The sequence below is a fragment of the Mastomys coucha genome, unplaced genomic scaffold (genome assembly GCF_008632895.1).
Source record: "Mastomys coucha isolate ucsf_1 unplaced genomic scaffold, UCSF_Mcou_1 pScaffold22, whole genome shotgun sequence".
Lineage (NCBI taxonomy): Eukaryota > Metazoa > Chordata > Mammalia > Rodentia > Muridae > Mastomys > Mastomys coucha.
In genome coordinates this window covers 26,574,827-26,590,752 of record NW_022196905.1, presented here as the reverse complement: position 1 = coordinate 26,590,752, position 15,926 = coordinate 26,574,827, and the positions used below count along the sequence as shown (strand labels likewise).

The 15,926-nt window shown below is 37.0% G+C and overlaps 1 protein-coding gene across 2 annotated transcripts in view; it reads left to right on the top strand.

Annotated features, from left to right (window-relative positions):
* The window catches only part of Morc2 (MORC family CW-type zinc finger 2), a 42,650-nt gene that overhangs the window by 5,159 nt on the left and 21,565 nt on the right, over positions 1 to 15,926 (top strand). For both annotated transcript variants that reach the window (XM_031340431.1, XM_031340432.1), the window contains exons 2-5: positions 4,348 to 4,401; positions 6,939 to 6,973; positions 14,051 to 14,119; positions 14,592 to 14,682. In XM_031340431.1, the coding sequence (XP_031196291.1) occupies positions 4,348 to 4,401; positions 6,939 to 6,973; positions 14,051 to 14,119; positions 14,592 to 14,682 (249 nt within the window). The remainder of the gene's footprint in view (positions 1 to 4,347; positions 4,402 to 6,938; positions 6,974 to 14,050; positions 14,120 to 14,591; positions 14,683 to 15,926) is intronic.

The following is a 15,926-nucleotide window of genomic DNA, read 5'->3' as shown; positions in this document are numbered from 1 at the left end:
TAGTTCTGGCCATCTTAGATGGAAGTCACAGAGATTCAAGCTTTTCTTTGTCTCCCTAGTGCTAGGATTAAAGCTTTTTCTACCAATCAAAGCAGTTAACTATTGTCAACAAATTTAAACATTCAGCAAAAATTTTTATGGCTTTGAGCTTGTGGACAACTTTTTGGTTTAAATATAGGTTGACTAAATAGAGAAATCATTTTCTTTGCATAACAAGCAAAATGTGAGTTTGTTGCTGGAAGTGCTGAGCTGGAAAACTATTTCTCCTGGGTCACAAGTGTAAAGTCATGATTGAAAGTACACGTGTATAAAAAGCCTTTGTGTTTACCAATTAGTTGACTTTAGATAATGTGCAAATGAAACATAGGTCTGTAAAGAAGGTTTTTGTTTGTTTTGGTCTTTTTTTTTTTTTTTGACAGGGTCTCTCTGTGTATCCCCAGCTGTCTTAGAACTCAATATACAAACTAGGCCAGTGTCAGATTTAAAGATCTACCTCCCTCTACCTCCTGAGTGCTGGGATTCAAGATGTCTACAACCATGAGAAGTTTTTTTCTTTTCTTTTCTTTTTTTTTTTTTTTTTCAATACAGGGTTTCTCTCTATAGCCCTGGCTGTCCTGGAACTCTGTAGACCAGGCTGGCATCGAACTCAGAAATCCACCTGCCTCTGCCTCCCTAGTGGGATTAAAGGTTTGCACCACTATTGCCAGGCCGAGAAATATTTTTAAAAATATTATGTCTTTAAAATGCTAGCTACAGTGTACCCTTTGAAATATTTGGCAAAAAAGGGAAACTTTTTTTTCTTTCTTTAAGAAAGATTTAGAACAATGGCGTCAGCATTTTTAGGCTCCTTCTATCATGTGAGATTCTGAGTATTGTTTCTGACTACCAAGAACACCAAGGCCCTTTAATGATATGTACTACTATACAAAAATACTCCTCAGCAACATTTTAGTATCGATTAGATTACCTGAAATATACATGTATAAAATACTGACCGCTGTTACTGTTAGCAAAAAAATTTGGGGATTTTTTTTCTTAGAGTTTTATTTACAAAGCACATTTCTAAACTTTGCATAGAATACAGTGAAATTTTCACTAGACATGCTTTGTGCTTGCCTTTTTAATAGCCATTTACTGGATTCTAGATGTCTTGTTTTTATATGGAACAATTGGACATAGTGCTTATGGTATTTTTTGTTGTTGTTTTCTTATGGAAAAGGGTGTTATAATTTTCGCCATAATTCTTATTTACAGTTTTACAATTAAAGGCAAAAACGTTTTCTTTTTGAGACAAGGGTCTCACATAGTCTAGGTTGACCTTGAACTTTGTAAGTAGCCAAGGATGACTTTGACCTTTCGATCTTCTTGCCTCTACATCTGAGTTACGGGCATGTGCCACCATTCCTAGTTTTATCTTGTACATGTTAGTCAAGTACCCTAACAACTGAGCTACATTCCCTAGCCCAGAAATAACATTTTTTTTAAGACAGAAGAATTTCAGCTCTATTTTATAAGTGAATTGGTAGTATATTCTGATATAAGTCTTATTACTGTACCCTAGAGGCTAACTTTTTGAGATTCATTGATGTATATTAAAAACATGTTTGATGTATATTTAAACATGTTTTAATAAATGAAAATTATTAAACATAGAATTGGCTATTTTATATTTCTACATATCCATTCTGGATTGTATAGAAAACTAATTTGATATAATTTTCTTGCTTACATCAAACAGGAAGATAGATGACTGAAAACTTGAGCAAATATTTGAGTGAGTCCTCATGCGGGGCGGTGGTGGAGCATGCCTTTAGTCCCAGCACTTAGGAGACAGAGGCAGGTAGATTTCTGAGTTCGAGGCCAGCCTGGTCTACAGAGTGAGTTCCAGGACAGCCAGGGCTATACAGAGAAACCCTGTCTTGAAAAAAACAAAAAGCAAAAACAAAACAAAGCAAAATTTGAGTCCTCTTTTAAAAAAATAATTTGTGTCTCTATCAACGAGACTATCAGGAATTGCCATTGCTGACTATATTTCAAGTCATCATGGTGAGGTATTGGGATATTATACCTCAGATAAGACAGGATATAGCCAGTGCTCAATGCTAGAGTCCCCTCTTAATAATTTGTTTTAAAGATAGGATCTAGCTATGTAGCCTGGGCTTGCCTAAAACTTGTCATTGTCCTCCCTTGGCGCTATGGAATTACAGTTGTGTGCCATAATGCCTGGCTATAGATTGACTTTTTTGACCTTCATATGGTACTAGGGATCTAACCCAGGCAAGTGCTCAGAAACTGCAGCCTCTGTTTCTAGGTTGATTCTCAATTTTCATTATCTTTAACAGTTGACTTTAATTTTCCAACCTGTCGGTCTGTCTGCTTGTCTGTCTGTCTGCCTCTCTTTTTGGTGAGGACTAAGTATAAGGCCTAGGCATGCTAGACAAATACTGTGCCACATACCTATATCCTCAGCTCTCTCCTTAGATGAGTGGTTCTCAGCCTTCCTAATGCTTTGACCCTTTAATACAGTTCCTCATGTTGTAGTGACTCCCAATTATAAAATTATTCTTATTGCTACTTCATAACTGTTATTTTGCTACTGTTATGAATCATAATATAAATATTTTTTCCAATTATTTGGGGGGTTTTCAACTCATAGGTTTGAAATTTGAAATTTCCATAATTTTTTCTTTTTTTTTTCTTTTTTTTGACAGTATCTTGCTTCATAGTCTAGGCAGGCCTTGAGTTCTTCATCTTACTATCTCTTGAATGAAACAAGGAGATTATAGGCTCATAGAAATATGGGCATTGCTACCATAACTTGTAGATACTTATTTATAATAAAGAGATGATTTTAAAGGCAAGGTTTCTTTTAGAAGTTTGATTTTTTTTTTTCCAGGTCAAATACTTAACATTTGGATTTTAGCCAGAAAAATTTGAACTTCACTCCATAAGTGAATTGGTGATTAAAAAAAAAAAAAAATGCCTGTGTCTTGGTACAAATTATCTCTTGGTCCTACTGCCTTTGGATTAACAACAGATATATTCACTGATCTCATGGGAGAAAATTTCTTACTAATATTCTAGGAAGTGATAATTTTACTTATTAAAAATATACAGTTAAAAAAATGGGTAACTGACAAAAATCAGTTTTCCTGGATAGTTCATTTAGGAGATTTTATAAACTAATGGCTTATAATTTGTTTAGACCAGTGTAAGTGATCCAAGATCTTAAATGCTAGGTATTAATTAGTGTTATATTTCAATCTAAATTTTTAGAAAATGTCATCTTGACTATTGACTGAAACTGAAAAAGCAAGAATAATTTATGAAAATTGGTTATAGTTTGTGTCTGTAGCTTTCTGTTTCCTTTAAAAGTCAAGCTAGTTTTCTAGATGGTTCTTTGTGGACCTGTTCCACTTTATGTTTAATGAAGACTATTATAAGAAAATACATGAATTAAGACAGGGTAAATTGAGCATACTTTTTATCAGTTTGTTTTACAAATACCTAAGTGTGATCTGTACTCGTGAAAAGAGAAAACTTATCCTCTTGGGCAGCTTATAAACAAAAATACTAAAAAAAAAAAAAAACAAAACCAAAAATACTTATTATTGATTTTCTCAAATGTTAGGTAAAGCCAAGTCTTTGTCTAGATTCTTTTTTTTTTTTTAAATTAAATTCTTGTGGCATTTGATGTATCTAGGGGAAAATTAGCTTTTTAAATAGAGACTTCAGTGATTATTTCTTAGAAGTTTCTAAAAGTTTGGGTTTAGTAATCATCTTTTCAGAAATCAAGATATTTATTTACTGCTAGATTATATATTTATAATTCCTTCTATGTAGAAACTGACAGGTGGTTAAAGCAATAAAAGATAAAATATAGGCGTTTTTCCCCCTAGGAAGACTACCACTACTTTTAACAGTGCATGTAGAAATTTAAAGATCCTAAATTTTTTTTTTTTTTTCCGAGACAGGGTTTCTCTGTGTAGTCCTGGCTGTCCTGGAACTCACTCTATAAACCAGACTGGCCTTGAACTCGGAAGTCATCTGCTTCTGCCTCTAAGCACTGGGATTAAATGCGTGCGCTACCACTGTCTGGCTAAAGATTCTTTTTAAGGTGGATTTTTTAGTTAAAAATAGTAAGAATAAATATTTCTAGCAAATGACAGGAGTTGGTTTGAGAAAAATTGGCTGTAGAAAAGGCTTGTGTTGTGGAGAAGTTTAAATTTAGTAATATACATGGGAATTTGGGCTTTTTTCTAAAACCTCTTAAATGTTTTATAACTTTTATAAGATTCATGTTCAGTTCATAATACTTTTGTTGACTCTTAAAATTTATTATTTCAGAACCACTCATGAATTCTTATTTGGTGCTCTTGCTGAACTGGTTGATAATGCAAGGTATGTAGTCTCTCAGCCTATAATTGCCTACAGTGGAGACTTTATGGATCATCAGTACCTTTGCTCTCAAATGACTTGAAAGACATTTTTTGTGTTTGTTGTAATTCCTAAGAGACTTGTTAGCAAGAAGTATTTTTATTAGCACAGTAATTGACACTTCTTGATTACCTTAAATTCATTCATTGCTCTTTGTGATCGAACCTAAAAATAGGAAACTAACCACTTCCAAACCACCCTCCTTTGTGTATTAGAGTGTGATAATTGTGAAAACTAGGGAATTAGGATAGGAGATTCAAACTGATGGGACACATAGGTTATAACATTAATTTGTGCTGCTAAGGCGCTCTACCACTGAATGCCTTTAAAACTAGGCCAGAGTTTTACATCTTCTCCCAAATACTTGTTTCTATTGCAAGTAGATGTTCTTTATTCATTATTTTCCGTTGTGGAGTTTTTTTATTTGTCATTTTGAGACAGGATCTCACTGTGTAACTCTGCCTGGCCTAGTACTCACTGTGTAGATAGACTAGGGTGACTTTGCATTTACAGAGCTCCTCTGACCTCTTCCTCTCATGTGCTGTGTGCTACTATGCCTGGTCTAGTATCTTCCATTGTTAGTGTCAGTGTTTAGAAGGAATCGTGTTTCAGTATTCACATATTGTGTTCTAGTGTTAAAAGGTTATACATATTACTGTATAAGACCAACAGTTGGGGTTTGTTCACCAACAAAGACTAGTTCAAACAAAGATTCTATTTATAGTTATATTATGAAAATATCTTAGTTTTATTGAATGTAAACTAAAACTCAGATGTGTTATCTATTGACTAGCGTTGATAACTAGTGAAGGAAAAAGAGGGTGATGGTTGATGGTAGAATTTGAAACATCCTCATTTAGTGAACTTACAATTCCTAATGTCTGTTCAGCTGACATATACTGTTAGTTCTTTTTGTTTGTTTTTTTCAGACAGGTCTTACTGTATAGCATAAGATACTGCTGCCTCAGTCTCTTGAGTATTGGCATTACAGATATGTGTTATCATAGTTTTTTATTTTGCTTTTGTTACTATATGTTTGTTACCTGCTTATGGAAATGTACTGCTTATGGAAATGTACTAGATGACACGTTGTTTAACTACAAAATTCCTATTTTGTTTTAATTCTGATTAGTTTATGATTTTCCCATTCAGTTAAAAAATGTAACTTAACAGAATTATGTTTGAAATTGCTGCTTATTAATTTAGTAGAACTATGGTGTTCTGCTATAGCAGATAATTTTTTGAGGTAGGGTCTCATGTAGCCCCTTCTGTCTTCAAATTTCGTGTATTGTTAAGGATGGCCTTAAACTTTGAATTCACCTGTTTCCACCTTTTGAGTACTGGGATTATTCTGTTCTAGGTCTGCATCACTATGTCCAGGTTCAGGCTAGGGATCGAGCCCAGTATTCTGTGCTAAGCAAGCACTGAACCAACTAAACTGCATTATCAGTTCCTCAGCCTCATATATTGAGAATAGGTACATATGCAGGTATGCATGTTTTTTTTGTTTTATGGTTTTGGTGTTAGGATTGAACCCAAACCTTTCATGTGCTAAGCATATACTCTACCGCTGATATACATCTCCAAAGCTATGTGAATTTTTAGTGGAATTTTTTTTTTTTCATTTAAAACCAATGAAAGTGGGCCTGTCTCTTTGTCTGTACTTAATAGAACTGTATTAATGTAATTACAGGCCTTTAAAGATGTTATTATTTATGACAAATTTGTCTCACTTCAACTGATTGCTGGAAATTGCTTTCAAGATTAGGGAAGATAAGATTGTGGGCTCAGGGTCTGATTTGTTTATTACAATGATTGTCATGAGACCTAATTTTTCATAGGTCTGTGGTGGGTTATACCTTTTCAGATGTTGGGAAGAAGGAAAAATACATGTTGGAACATCATTTTATGATTGCAGTAAAGTGAGTGAAGGAAACAAATACTTGATCTTGGTGTGTGTGTGCGCGCGTGCACCATTCAAGAATGAGACCCAAGTCCCCAACACTCATAAAAGCCTGCTAAGAGTGCGTGCTTTTAACTCTTAATGCTTGAGGATGAGGAAAGGAGAAAAGAAACTCTCAGGTACTTGCTGGTTAGCCACTTTAGTTGAGTCTTCAAGATCCATCCATGTTCAGTGAAAATAAGGTAGAAGGTTCAGTAAAATGGCTCAGTTTGCTGCTAAGCTGAGTTGAAACAGGAGGATCTGAAATTCATGGCCATTCTTGGCTATATACTGAATATGGAGATACTAGGATGTATGAAGCTCTTAATAATATATCCAGGTCCTGTGTATCATCTATCCTAAATAATTTGGAGTGCTTGAAATAGTTCATACATATGTTAGAGAAATTGTGTGATCAAGTAAAAAAAAAAAAACAAATAGGCTTTTCTATAGCTTGGATAATTAAAATAGTATGCATTGCACTATGCATTTTGCTGATTGATACTTCATATTCTCATTTGTATCTCAAGGTTTTTTTTTTCTCCCTTTAATTTTGCAGAGATGCTGATGCTACCAGAATAGACATTTATGCTGGTAAGCCAAACTTTAGACCTTATATTGCTAAACTTTCTTTTTCTTAATTTTTTTTTTTTTTTTTTTTACTGTGCTTAAGAACTAAGAGGCCTGGAGATGGCAGAATTTCTTCATGTTATAGGTGGGATTGGGGTAGTTCTGATCATATGTCCTAGAACCTAGGAGATTTATAAGGTAGTAGAACAGAATAGTGGGGAGTAAAATGACCTACTATTTGTCATCTTTCTGGAAGGCAAGATATTGTTGGAATTAATCCCTCTTGGTAGCAGAGGTCCCTCCCTGAAAAATTGCTGGTGTAGCAAAAATAGCTTGTAATTGGTGTATAGAGATATTGAGACCATGTATTAGCCAGGGTTCTCTAGAGTAATAGAAGTTAATAGAATGAATTAAAATATATATAATTTATATATGTATACACACACACACACACACACACAGGAATTTATTAGAATGACTTAGAGGCTGCAACTCTAACTCTAACTGGATTCCAACAATCTAATCCACCAATGACTGACTGTGAATGGAAGGAAAGTCCAAGCTCTGTCCACAAGGCTGGATGTCTTAGCTAGTCTTCAGTATACACTGGAATCCCAAAGAGGTAGATTATAATGGCAGTGAAGGAATGGATGTGCTAGCAAGATGAGGGCAAGCAGGCAAAGAGCAAAAGCTTCTGTCTTCCATGTCCTTATATAGCTTTCCAGCAGAAGGTATGACCCAGATTAAAGGTGTATGTTCCTGCCTCAAGATTCATATCAAATTTATGTGCCTTTCTATCTCAAAGGTTCAGATTAGAAGTGGATCCACCCACTTCAAACCAAGCAGAAAATCCCTCACAGGTGTGACCTCTATTTCTGGATTCCAGTTAATTCCAGATGTAGTCAAGTTAACAACCAACAACAGCCATCACAAATCCATCCTTGTCAACTTGTTACAGTCATCTCTCTTTATGTTATGACTAATTTACAATTGAAAACAGGTCGTAATAGTGCCCAAATCATAACTATCCCACGTACAATTGCAAGCATATTAACAAGGCCGTAATTATACCTAAAGAGATATAATTATCCCTTGTAAAACCTCAAACTCATAAATTTAGAATAGGTAGAAATGTCCCTTGGGGGACATTGTTTAGTATCTCAAACTTAAATATGATAACCATTGATATTTATTAATTGATGTTATATTGCATGATAAGGAAATTGAAAGAAAACACAAATATCTATACAAATAAATTCTTAACAAAATATAAAAACATTATGTCAGTTATAATCCTCATTCCCATAATTGCCCATGTGGCCTTAACTGGTATTTATAACTACCTTTTTCTACTACCCATTCTATTCCACCCCTGTCAAGCACCTCACTGGGTCTTGTTTTTTTTTCCCCCTTGGAGGAGTGACTCATATCTTCATTCCTGAAGGATCTGTGCCTGGATTAAGTTGTTGTTCTTTTCCATTTCCTGAAGGATCTGTGTCTGGATTAAGCTGTTATTTCCCATTGACTTAATCATAGGACCTGGTAGCACCAAGTGACACCCTAAAAGATCTTATGCACTCCAGACACAATTCTTCTTACCTCCATTGTGCAGGAGCAGTCCAATTTCCCCCATGGTAATCTGGATCAGTCACCCTTCCTATCAATGCTATTCTTTTTTTAGCCTGTTGGTTTAAAGGCATTAGAAGCCCAACGTGGCCAGGAGGAAGTCTGAGCTTCAATGGCATGTTTGTTTTGTCTCCTGGTAGAAACATTCCCCATTCTGAAACCAAAACTTCTAGGTCAGCAGAACTTAGGGTTGCAAGAACAAGAGACAAAAATTTTTGTAGTGGAGTCACTAAGGGTGATAATGAGTGGAATTATTATTCTTTTTTACCCCTTGATTCCTGGACCCATGGACTGGCTGTTGGAGAAACTGTACCATATATTGGACACTGATTCAAAGCGTATACCGCCTTCTGGAAACCTTGCCACAGCCCTCCAGGCTGTTGCCACTTAATTGGCAGTGCCGCCCTGTCTTCCAAAGGCTATTCCATCAGTATTGTAGGGAACATGGTATATATAAGACTAGTATTCCACTGGTTGTGGCCCACTGTTGCCCTTCTCTGGCTGTGAAGTAAGTTCCTTGATCAGAAGCAGTACTGTGTGGAATACCATGATGGTGATGGATAAAGCCTTTCTCTGAGTCCATGGATGGTAGTTTTGACAGAACCATTATGTACAGAAAAGGCAAATCCATAACCTGAATAAGAATCTACTTTAGTACCAAGTACTAAACAAAGTTGTCCTTTCCACAGAGGAAGTAGTCCAATATAGTCAACCTGGCACCAGGTCACTGTCTCTGGTCACCCCAGGAATGATGCCGTATCTGGGCCACAGTGTTGATCTCTGGTTGGCAGATCTGGCACTCAGCAGTGGTTGTAGCCAGAGCACTTGTTGAATGGTAATTCATATTGTCAAGCCCATGTACAACCCTATCCCCTGCTTCCAAGGCCACTTTGTTCATGGGACATGAATGGCTGGAGAAAGAAACTGACTGTCCACAGAACAGTTCATTCTGTCTACTTGATTATTGAGCTTCTCAGCAGAATTCACCTTTTGATGAGCATTTACATGGGACAGAAGTATCTTCATGTAATTTGTCATTTGGAGAGAGATACTCACGTACTTCTTCCCCTGATGTCTTTCTCACTAATTTTCCAATCATGCTCTTTTTCAAGTCCCTGATCATCCAGCTAGTCCATTTGCTACAGCCCATGAATCAATGAACAACCATAAATTTGGCCATTTCTCCTTCGGAGAAAGTCACTGCTGGTTTAGCAGACAATGAGTAATTAATTTTCTCAGTCAAGGGTGAAAGGCAGTATTTTAAGGAGTGAGGCTGAGAGAACTACTTCAAGTGAAAAAACCCTTGAGAATTAGAAGGTTTAAAGTTCTCAGCTTCAATAGGGTCCTCCCACACATCCCAATCTGAAGTTATAGGATCCCATTCTCTACCAATTAGTGCCCTTACTTTAACTATAGATACCCTCTGAGTCTGGGACTTGAATTTTCGCTGTTTTGCCAACTTTATAATGAGGGCTTTAGTTTGATTTTTCTATAACTTGAGCTCTGTGGCTCTGGAGAGAAGATTTCTTCTAGGGTATACTTAGAAACTTTTAAACTGTTGGTGCACATCTGGAACTGGTCAGTTCTTATCACTAAGTTCTTTTTTGTCCTTCACCATATTCTGAGATGCTAAAAGTTGGCTGCTTTTATCATGGAGCTCATCCCTATCCTTTGTCAGTTAATCCACAGATACATTGCATAACTAACCAGCATTATCATTTTCCTTACTTTTCCCCAAACTGTCATAGTTTTATATACAGGGTCACCAAATCTGTTACTACTCACAATTGGTAAATCAGTATAGTCAAATGCATTTATCTCCATAAGTTCGTAATATGGTTCATACCATGGGCTTTTAGTTCTTCCACCTGCTAGGAGACAAGGTAGCTGGAGAGGCTTTGGTAATTGTAGGTGTTGGCTAATTGAAAAGCCAGTTTACAGATACCTAAAAGATTCATCCTTATACTTCTGTTGTTCTAGAACCACTTCTGGTACTAAAATTTGTATTAGGCAGGGCAAAAGACAGCAAGAGCTCTGTCTTCCATGTCCTTATATAGGCTTCCAGGCAGAAGGTGTAGCCCAAGTTGAAGGTGTTCCTGCCTCAAGATTCAGATCAAAGTCAGGTGCCTTTCTACCTCAAAGTTCTAGAGTAGAAGTAGATCGACCCACTTTAAAACAAGCAGAAAATCCCTCACAAGTTTGCTCTCCATTTCTGAATTCACCTTGATTACATTTGGTATTAACTGGAATGGAAATCATAGACCATCTCTTTGAAGTGTTAGGCTTAAAACTGGACACTCTGGCAGCCTCTACTGTTTTGCTTAATTGGCTCTGCTATTGTATTTTAAGGTCATCTTTCTTCTACAATGAAAGAGTAACAATGAAAGAGTTTATAGTCATTGACCTTTTATTTACTTTTTAAATAGTTTGCTTTCTGACTATTCAGTATTTATAGCAACACCTTTTTTTGCCATTTTGATACTAAAACTTGAAAAATAGAATTGAAATCAATCCTTAAATCCAATTTGGTTAATGTGATATATTTTGACATTCTTTTCTGAAATCTGAAAAATTTTTGGTCATATTTTGAGCAACATGTCTAGCTTTTGGAAGTCTGAGTTTATGTGGAACATATAGTTATCAGATAACCCTCTTCATGGAATCACTTGATAAATGGGATAAAACTTGATAAAACATAGAACCATTAGTGTTATTAGGAAGACTCTAGATGAGATGAAGTATTTAGACTAAATAATATGGAGAAAATAAAGTATTCAGAATACTTATATATCAGCTATCCTGCCAAAATTCTGAAAGCCTTCTGTTAAAAAGGCTGCCAAAGTTGTTGAAATACATTGGGTTTGTTATTGTTACTTGTTTTTGGTTTTAGACAGGGACATGCTAATTAGCTTTTTAGTCTAAGATGAAAGTAAAAGAAAAAAGTAGCATAGTAAGAGACTTCAAGATGATGCTGCTGAATCTCCTACATGGTGCCATCTTTCCAGGCAGTAGCTGAGTTTGCTTGTAGGAGTGCTGACAGTTACCTCTCAGAGAAACAGTGACTATTCAAACTATTATCCAAAGGATTAAGAAAAATGAGCCTTGGGGGATAGCGAGATGGTTCAGCAGGTAAGAGCACTGACTGCTCTTCCGAAGTTCCTGAGTTCAGATCCTAGCAGCCACATGATGGCTCATGGCCATCTGTACAGCTACAGTGTACTCATACACATAAAATAAATAAATAAATCTTAACAACAACAAAGATTCTTAAAAAAAAAAAAAAAAGAAAGATGAGCCTCTACTTGAAGTGATATTGAAGGAACACATCCTCATAGCTTGAATTCTTATAAAGAAAAGATCATCTTTGTTCCTTTCTACCACCTTCATTGGGTAAATTTTAGAAGGAAATCCAGGAAAATTAGATTATAAACAGAGTACTCAGTGTGCTTCATATTTGCTTTGGGAAATGTCCAGAGGGTAAGATGAAGCCTTTGCTCTAAGAACCTAACATCCAATTGAAGAAACAGCACACTACAAATGGTTCACAGACAGGTAACTCGACTCAAGCGAGGGAGCAGTCATGACAGTAAGAAGCTGGGCATTGCGCATGTGCCACTAATTCCAGCCCTCTGTGGGTAGAGGCAAGAGGATCACTTCCATTGTCTGCGCTACATGGGGGAGTTCAAGGACAACCTAGGCTCTATGGTCATACAGTACTTGTAAGCTGCACAAAGAAGCTTATAAAAAAATTCACTCTTCCCGTCGGGGGGAAAATTTAGATAAATCTTTGAACTAGGAGAATTCAAATCCACAGTTGAAGTGATAACTGTGCTGATATAGTATGGCAGTCTTACCCTAACACAAGGGCCTAGAAAGTAACTTCTTGGGTATTATTTAAGGAGTTTCAGTGGTCTTGGGACTTTTCAAACTAATTTGGCTCCAGCTTTTAAATCCCAAATCAGTCTTCACATAATTTTATAGCATAGCATACATTAGTATGCATAGTATACATCTCTGGGCAGGTACTAAGACGGTGCTGCCATCATGCTCTGCTTTTTATAGACAGAAAATTTGAAGACTTTTAATACTTTAAAGACAGGAACAATAAAAACCCTTGTTCCTATGTGCCACTTTTCACTTGGATTATCTAGATTTTGATAAGAGGTACTACTTTAGGCAGAAATGTTCTCATCTGCTAGGATCTTCCAGGAACAGCCTTCTTGAACTTTCAAGAGGCATTTTAGTGAGGGTTCAGCCTCCTGAACATTGAGTGATACTTGAAAATATCTGTGGTTTATGGTCCATCTAAAATAGTATTTTAATTTACATTAGTTTGTCTATTTAGCAGAGGGTAGTCATGACTCATTTAGTTTCACCCTGAGGGGAGGACAAAAAAAAAAAAAACATTTAAAACATTTGTCAGCATAGATAATTGTACAGTGTGAACCGAAGCTTGGATTCTTCATTAGAGAGTAGGCTCCACAGTAGCCTTGGGCTTGACCTTAGATTATTTTACACAGACTTCCTCTTTTTAGTAGACTTTTCTTCTTGTGCTGAGCAGTGGACCATGAACAACATCTCTGCTGGGGAGGTTGATCTTAGTGGTTCTTTACATGATTTGCTTGAGTTCCCTGCTTCTACGTCTACTTCACTCCCTTCTCTGTTTTATATCTGCGATCTCATTCTCATTGTTTGTGTAGACTTCATTGAGTTAAAGGGCACCTTGAAACTTGGTATGGTCTTTTTTCCTTTTTTGAGAGTCTTCATTGTTTCGACCTGCATTGTTGCCACTTGGCACTGCATTAAACACTTACTAAAAATTATTCATCTAGCTACACATCTAGTGGCCACAGTCTGTTGTATCTCCTTCCTTTTAGCCAGGAAGCCCTGCCACAGCTGCTGTGTAGCTTATTGCTAGAGGACTGTAGTTCTGATCCGCATGTCTAGCCCAGAACCTGATCATATATAAACACAATAATTCGTCTTTTAGGTGGCACCTGCCACCATTGTACTCATACTCCATCTGGCATCATCATTTTGAGTGTTACCTTGTACTTAAATCACAAAGGAGATACCCTGTTGAGTTTGAAAAGCTGATGAAGTATACTACATAATAGACTACTTAAATGACTTTAGATCCATGGCATTGGACAGATGCAAAGAGATGTAAAGAGAGAAGATATGCATATTTAAAAGATATGCATATTCAATGGTCTTAAGTGTGGTTCAATCAGTATTGAACTGGCCCCTTCCAGTAAATTCTTGGAAGCTTTGTTGTGAGTTAGAAAGCCCAGAGAAGCTTCACCTACTCAAGGGTCCTAAAGTTTAACACATACTAGCTTAGTACTTTTAGAGGAAACTAGATTTGACTTAACTCTTTTTACCAGGCTTCACTTTGGTTCACCTTCTGTTCTTACCCAGGCTGTCGCCCTATTAGTGGTAATAGCTGAGTAATGGCAGCCATTTCTTTTATAGAGAGGCGGGAGGACCTTCGAGGAGGATTTATGCTTTGCTTTTTGGATGATGGAGCAGGAATGGATCCGAGTAAGTGGCTATATGATGATTGTTTCTTTTGTGGAGCATAACAATTTACTATTAAAGTTGCTTTTTTGTGACCTCACTCTTGTGGCTAGAAGATCCACCCGGGGAAATGAAAAGCCTGTTGCAGCATCTCAGGCTTAATTACACTGTGTGTTTGCCTGGTCTTGTCCTAACATGGGAGGTGTTCGGATAACATGAATGTCAACCTGAAATCAGATAGATTACCTTTCTCTTGACAATGTATTTATCAGCTTATGCAACATCCTGGAGCCGTAACTACTCAGAGGCTTCTTCCTCTGAGACAGTTTCCCATGTTCTCATAACACAGGACACTGTGGTGGGCCAAGGAAGGATTACCTTCTTATGTGGAGAGAGGTTTTGCTGGCATATAGCCATACATGTATTTAGCCTGACTCTAACTTTGAGAGGTCTGAGAAAGTAATGCTAATTTTTTTTCTCTTGTCAACCATTTGAGGTGATGCTGCTAGCGTGATCCAGTTTGGGAAGTCTGCCAAAAGAACTCCTGAGTCCACTCAAATTGGGCAATATGGCAATGGATTAAAATCGTACGTATATTGGAAGCTTGTTATAGGCTTGGGTACAAAATCACATGGTGCATTCTTGCTGTCCTCCTTTTTGTCCCTCTAGGACTATGAATTTGAAGCAATAGGAGAGTCAGAAAGGAGTGGTGATTGGAGGTAGTTTACCAACTGTCTAGCTCAAATTGCTCAGTATAGTTGGGCGGTGGTGGCGCACGCCTTTAATCCCAGCACTTGGGAGACAGAGGCAGGCGGATTTCTGAGTTCCAGGACAGCCTGGTCTACAGAGTGAGTTCCAGGACAGCCAGGGCTACACAGAGAAACCCTGTCTCAAAAAAACAAACAAAAACAAAAACAAATTGCTCTGTATATTGATTAGTATGAATATCTAAAACATTCTATAGAGTTATCTCTTTCCTCTTATTGAATATTTATATCCCATGGTTGAGGGTGTGGGTGGTTCTCTTCTGGGGCTGGGGCATATCTGCGACGGCAAGGGAATCACTTCACAATGTTATCAGTGTGCTTGTGCCAGGCACTAGAGATCCAGAGTGAATACAAGAAACACAGGTTTTCTTTCCTGGAGCAAACTGTCTTATGTGGACATCTTGCGAGGCCATATAGCAGGAGCTCCATCTAATCAATACCTTCAGTCTGTTGATCCCTCAGACTTTGGTTTCCAATTGTTGAGTGCTTGAAATGTGTTGTTCTGGTTTGGAGTAAAGCCCTTAGAAAAGGGATTTCTATTTCTGAAAAACTTACTTCCAGCTACACATGCCTTTCGGTGGAATAAGATTTAGTGGAATTGGAGTTTGTGCAAATGGAATTATGAGTCATGTTCCAGTCTTGCTGTGAAAATGTGTTGTTTTATTTGAGGAAGGGTTGTGGTTTGATCTGTCAACAGCCTTGATTGGGCCTCAAGTGCATTGTGCTTTAGGTGTTGAGAAGAGAGTACTTCCAAAGAGTCCGGGGGCTTGGTTCCTGAGCTTTGATTTCTTCTCAGGACAGGAACCAAATGTTAATAAGCACTTAACCATGTACCAGGAGGTACTGTGCTAAACTTCATATGGATGATATCATTTTAGCCTATGATAGGTGGGTTTTATTAACATTCTCAAATGAAAAAAATTGAGATGTATAGGAGTGAATTGACTTCCCTAAGAATGTACAGGTGTTTCTGTGAGAGTGAAGATATGAACCAGTTCTTTCTGATTAGAAAATGGAAGTGACTGTCCATTTCACTTTGGTCAGACAAAGGTTCAAATCTTTTT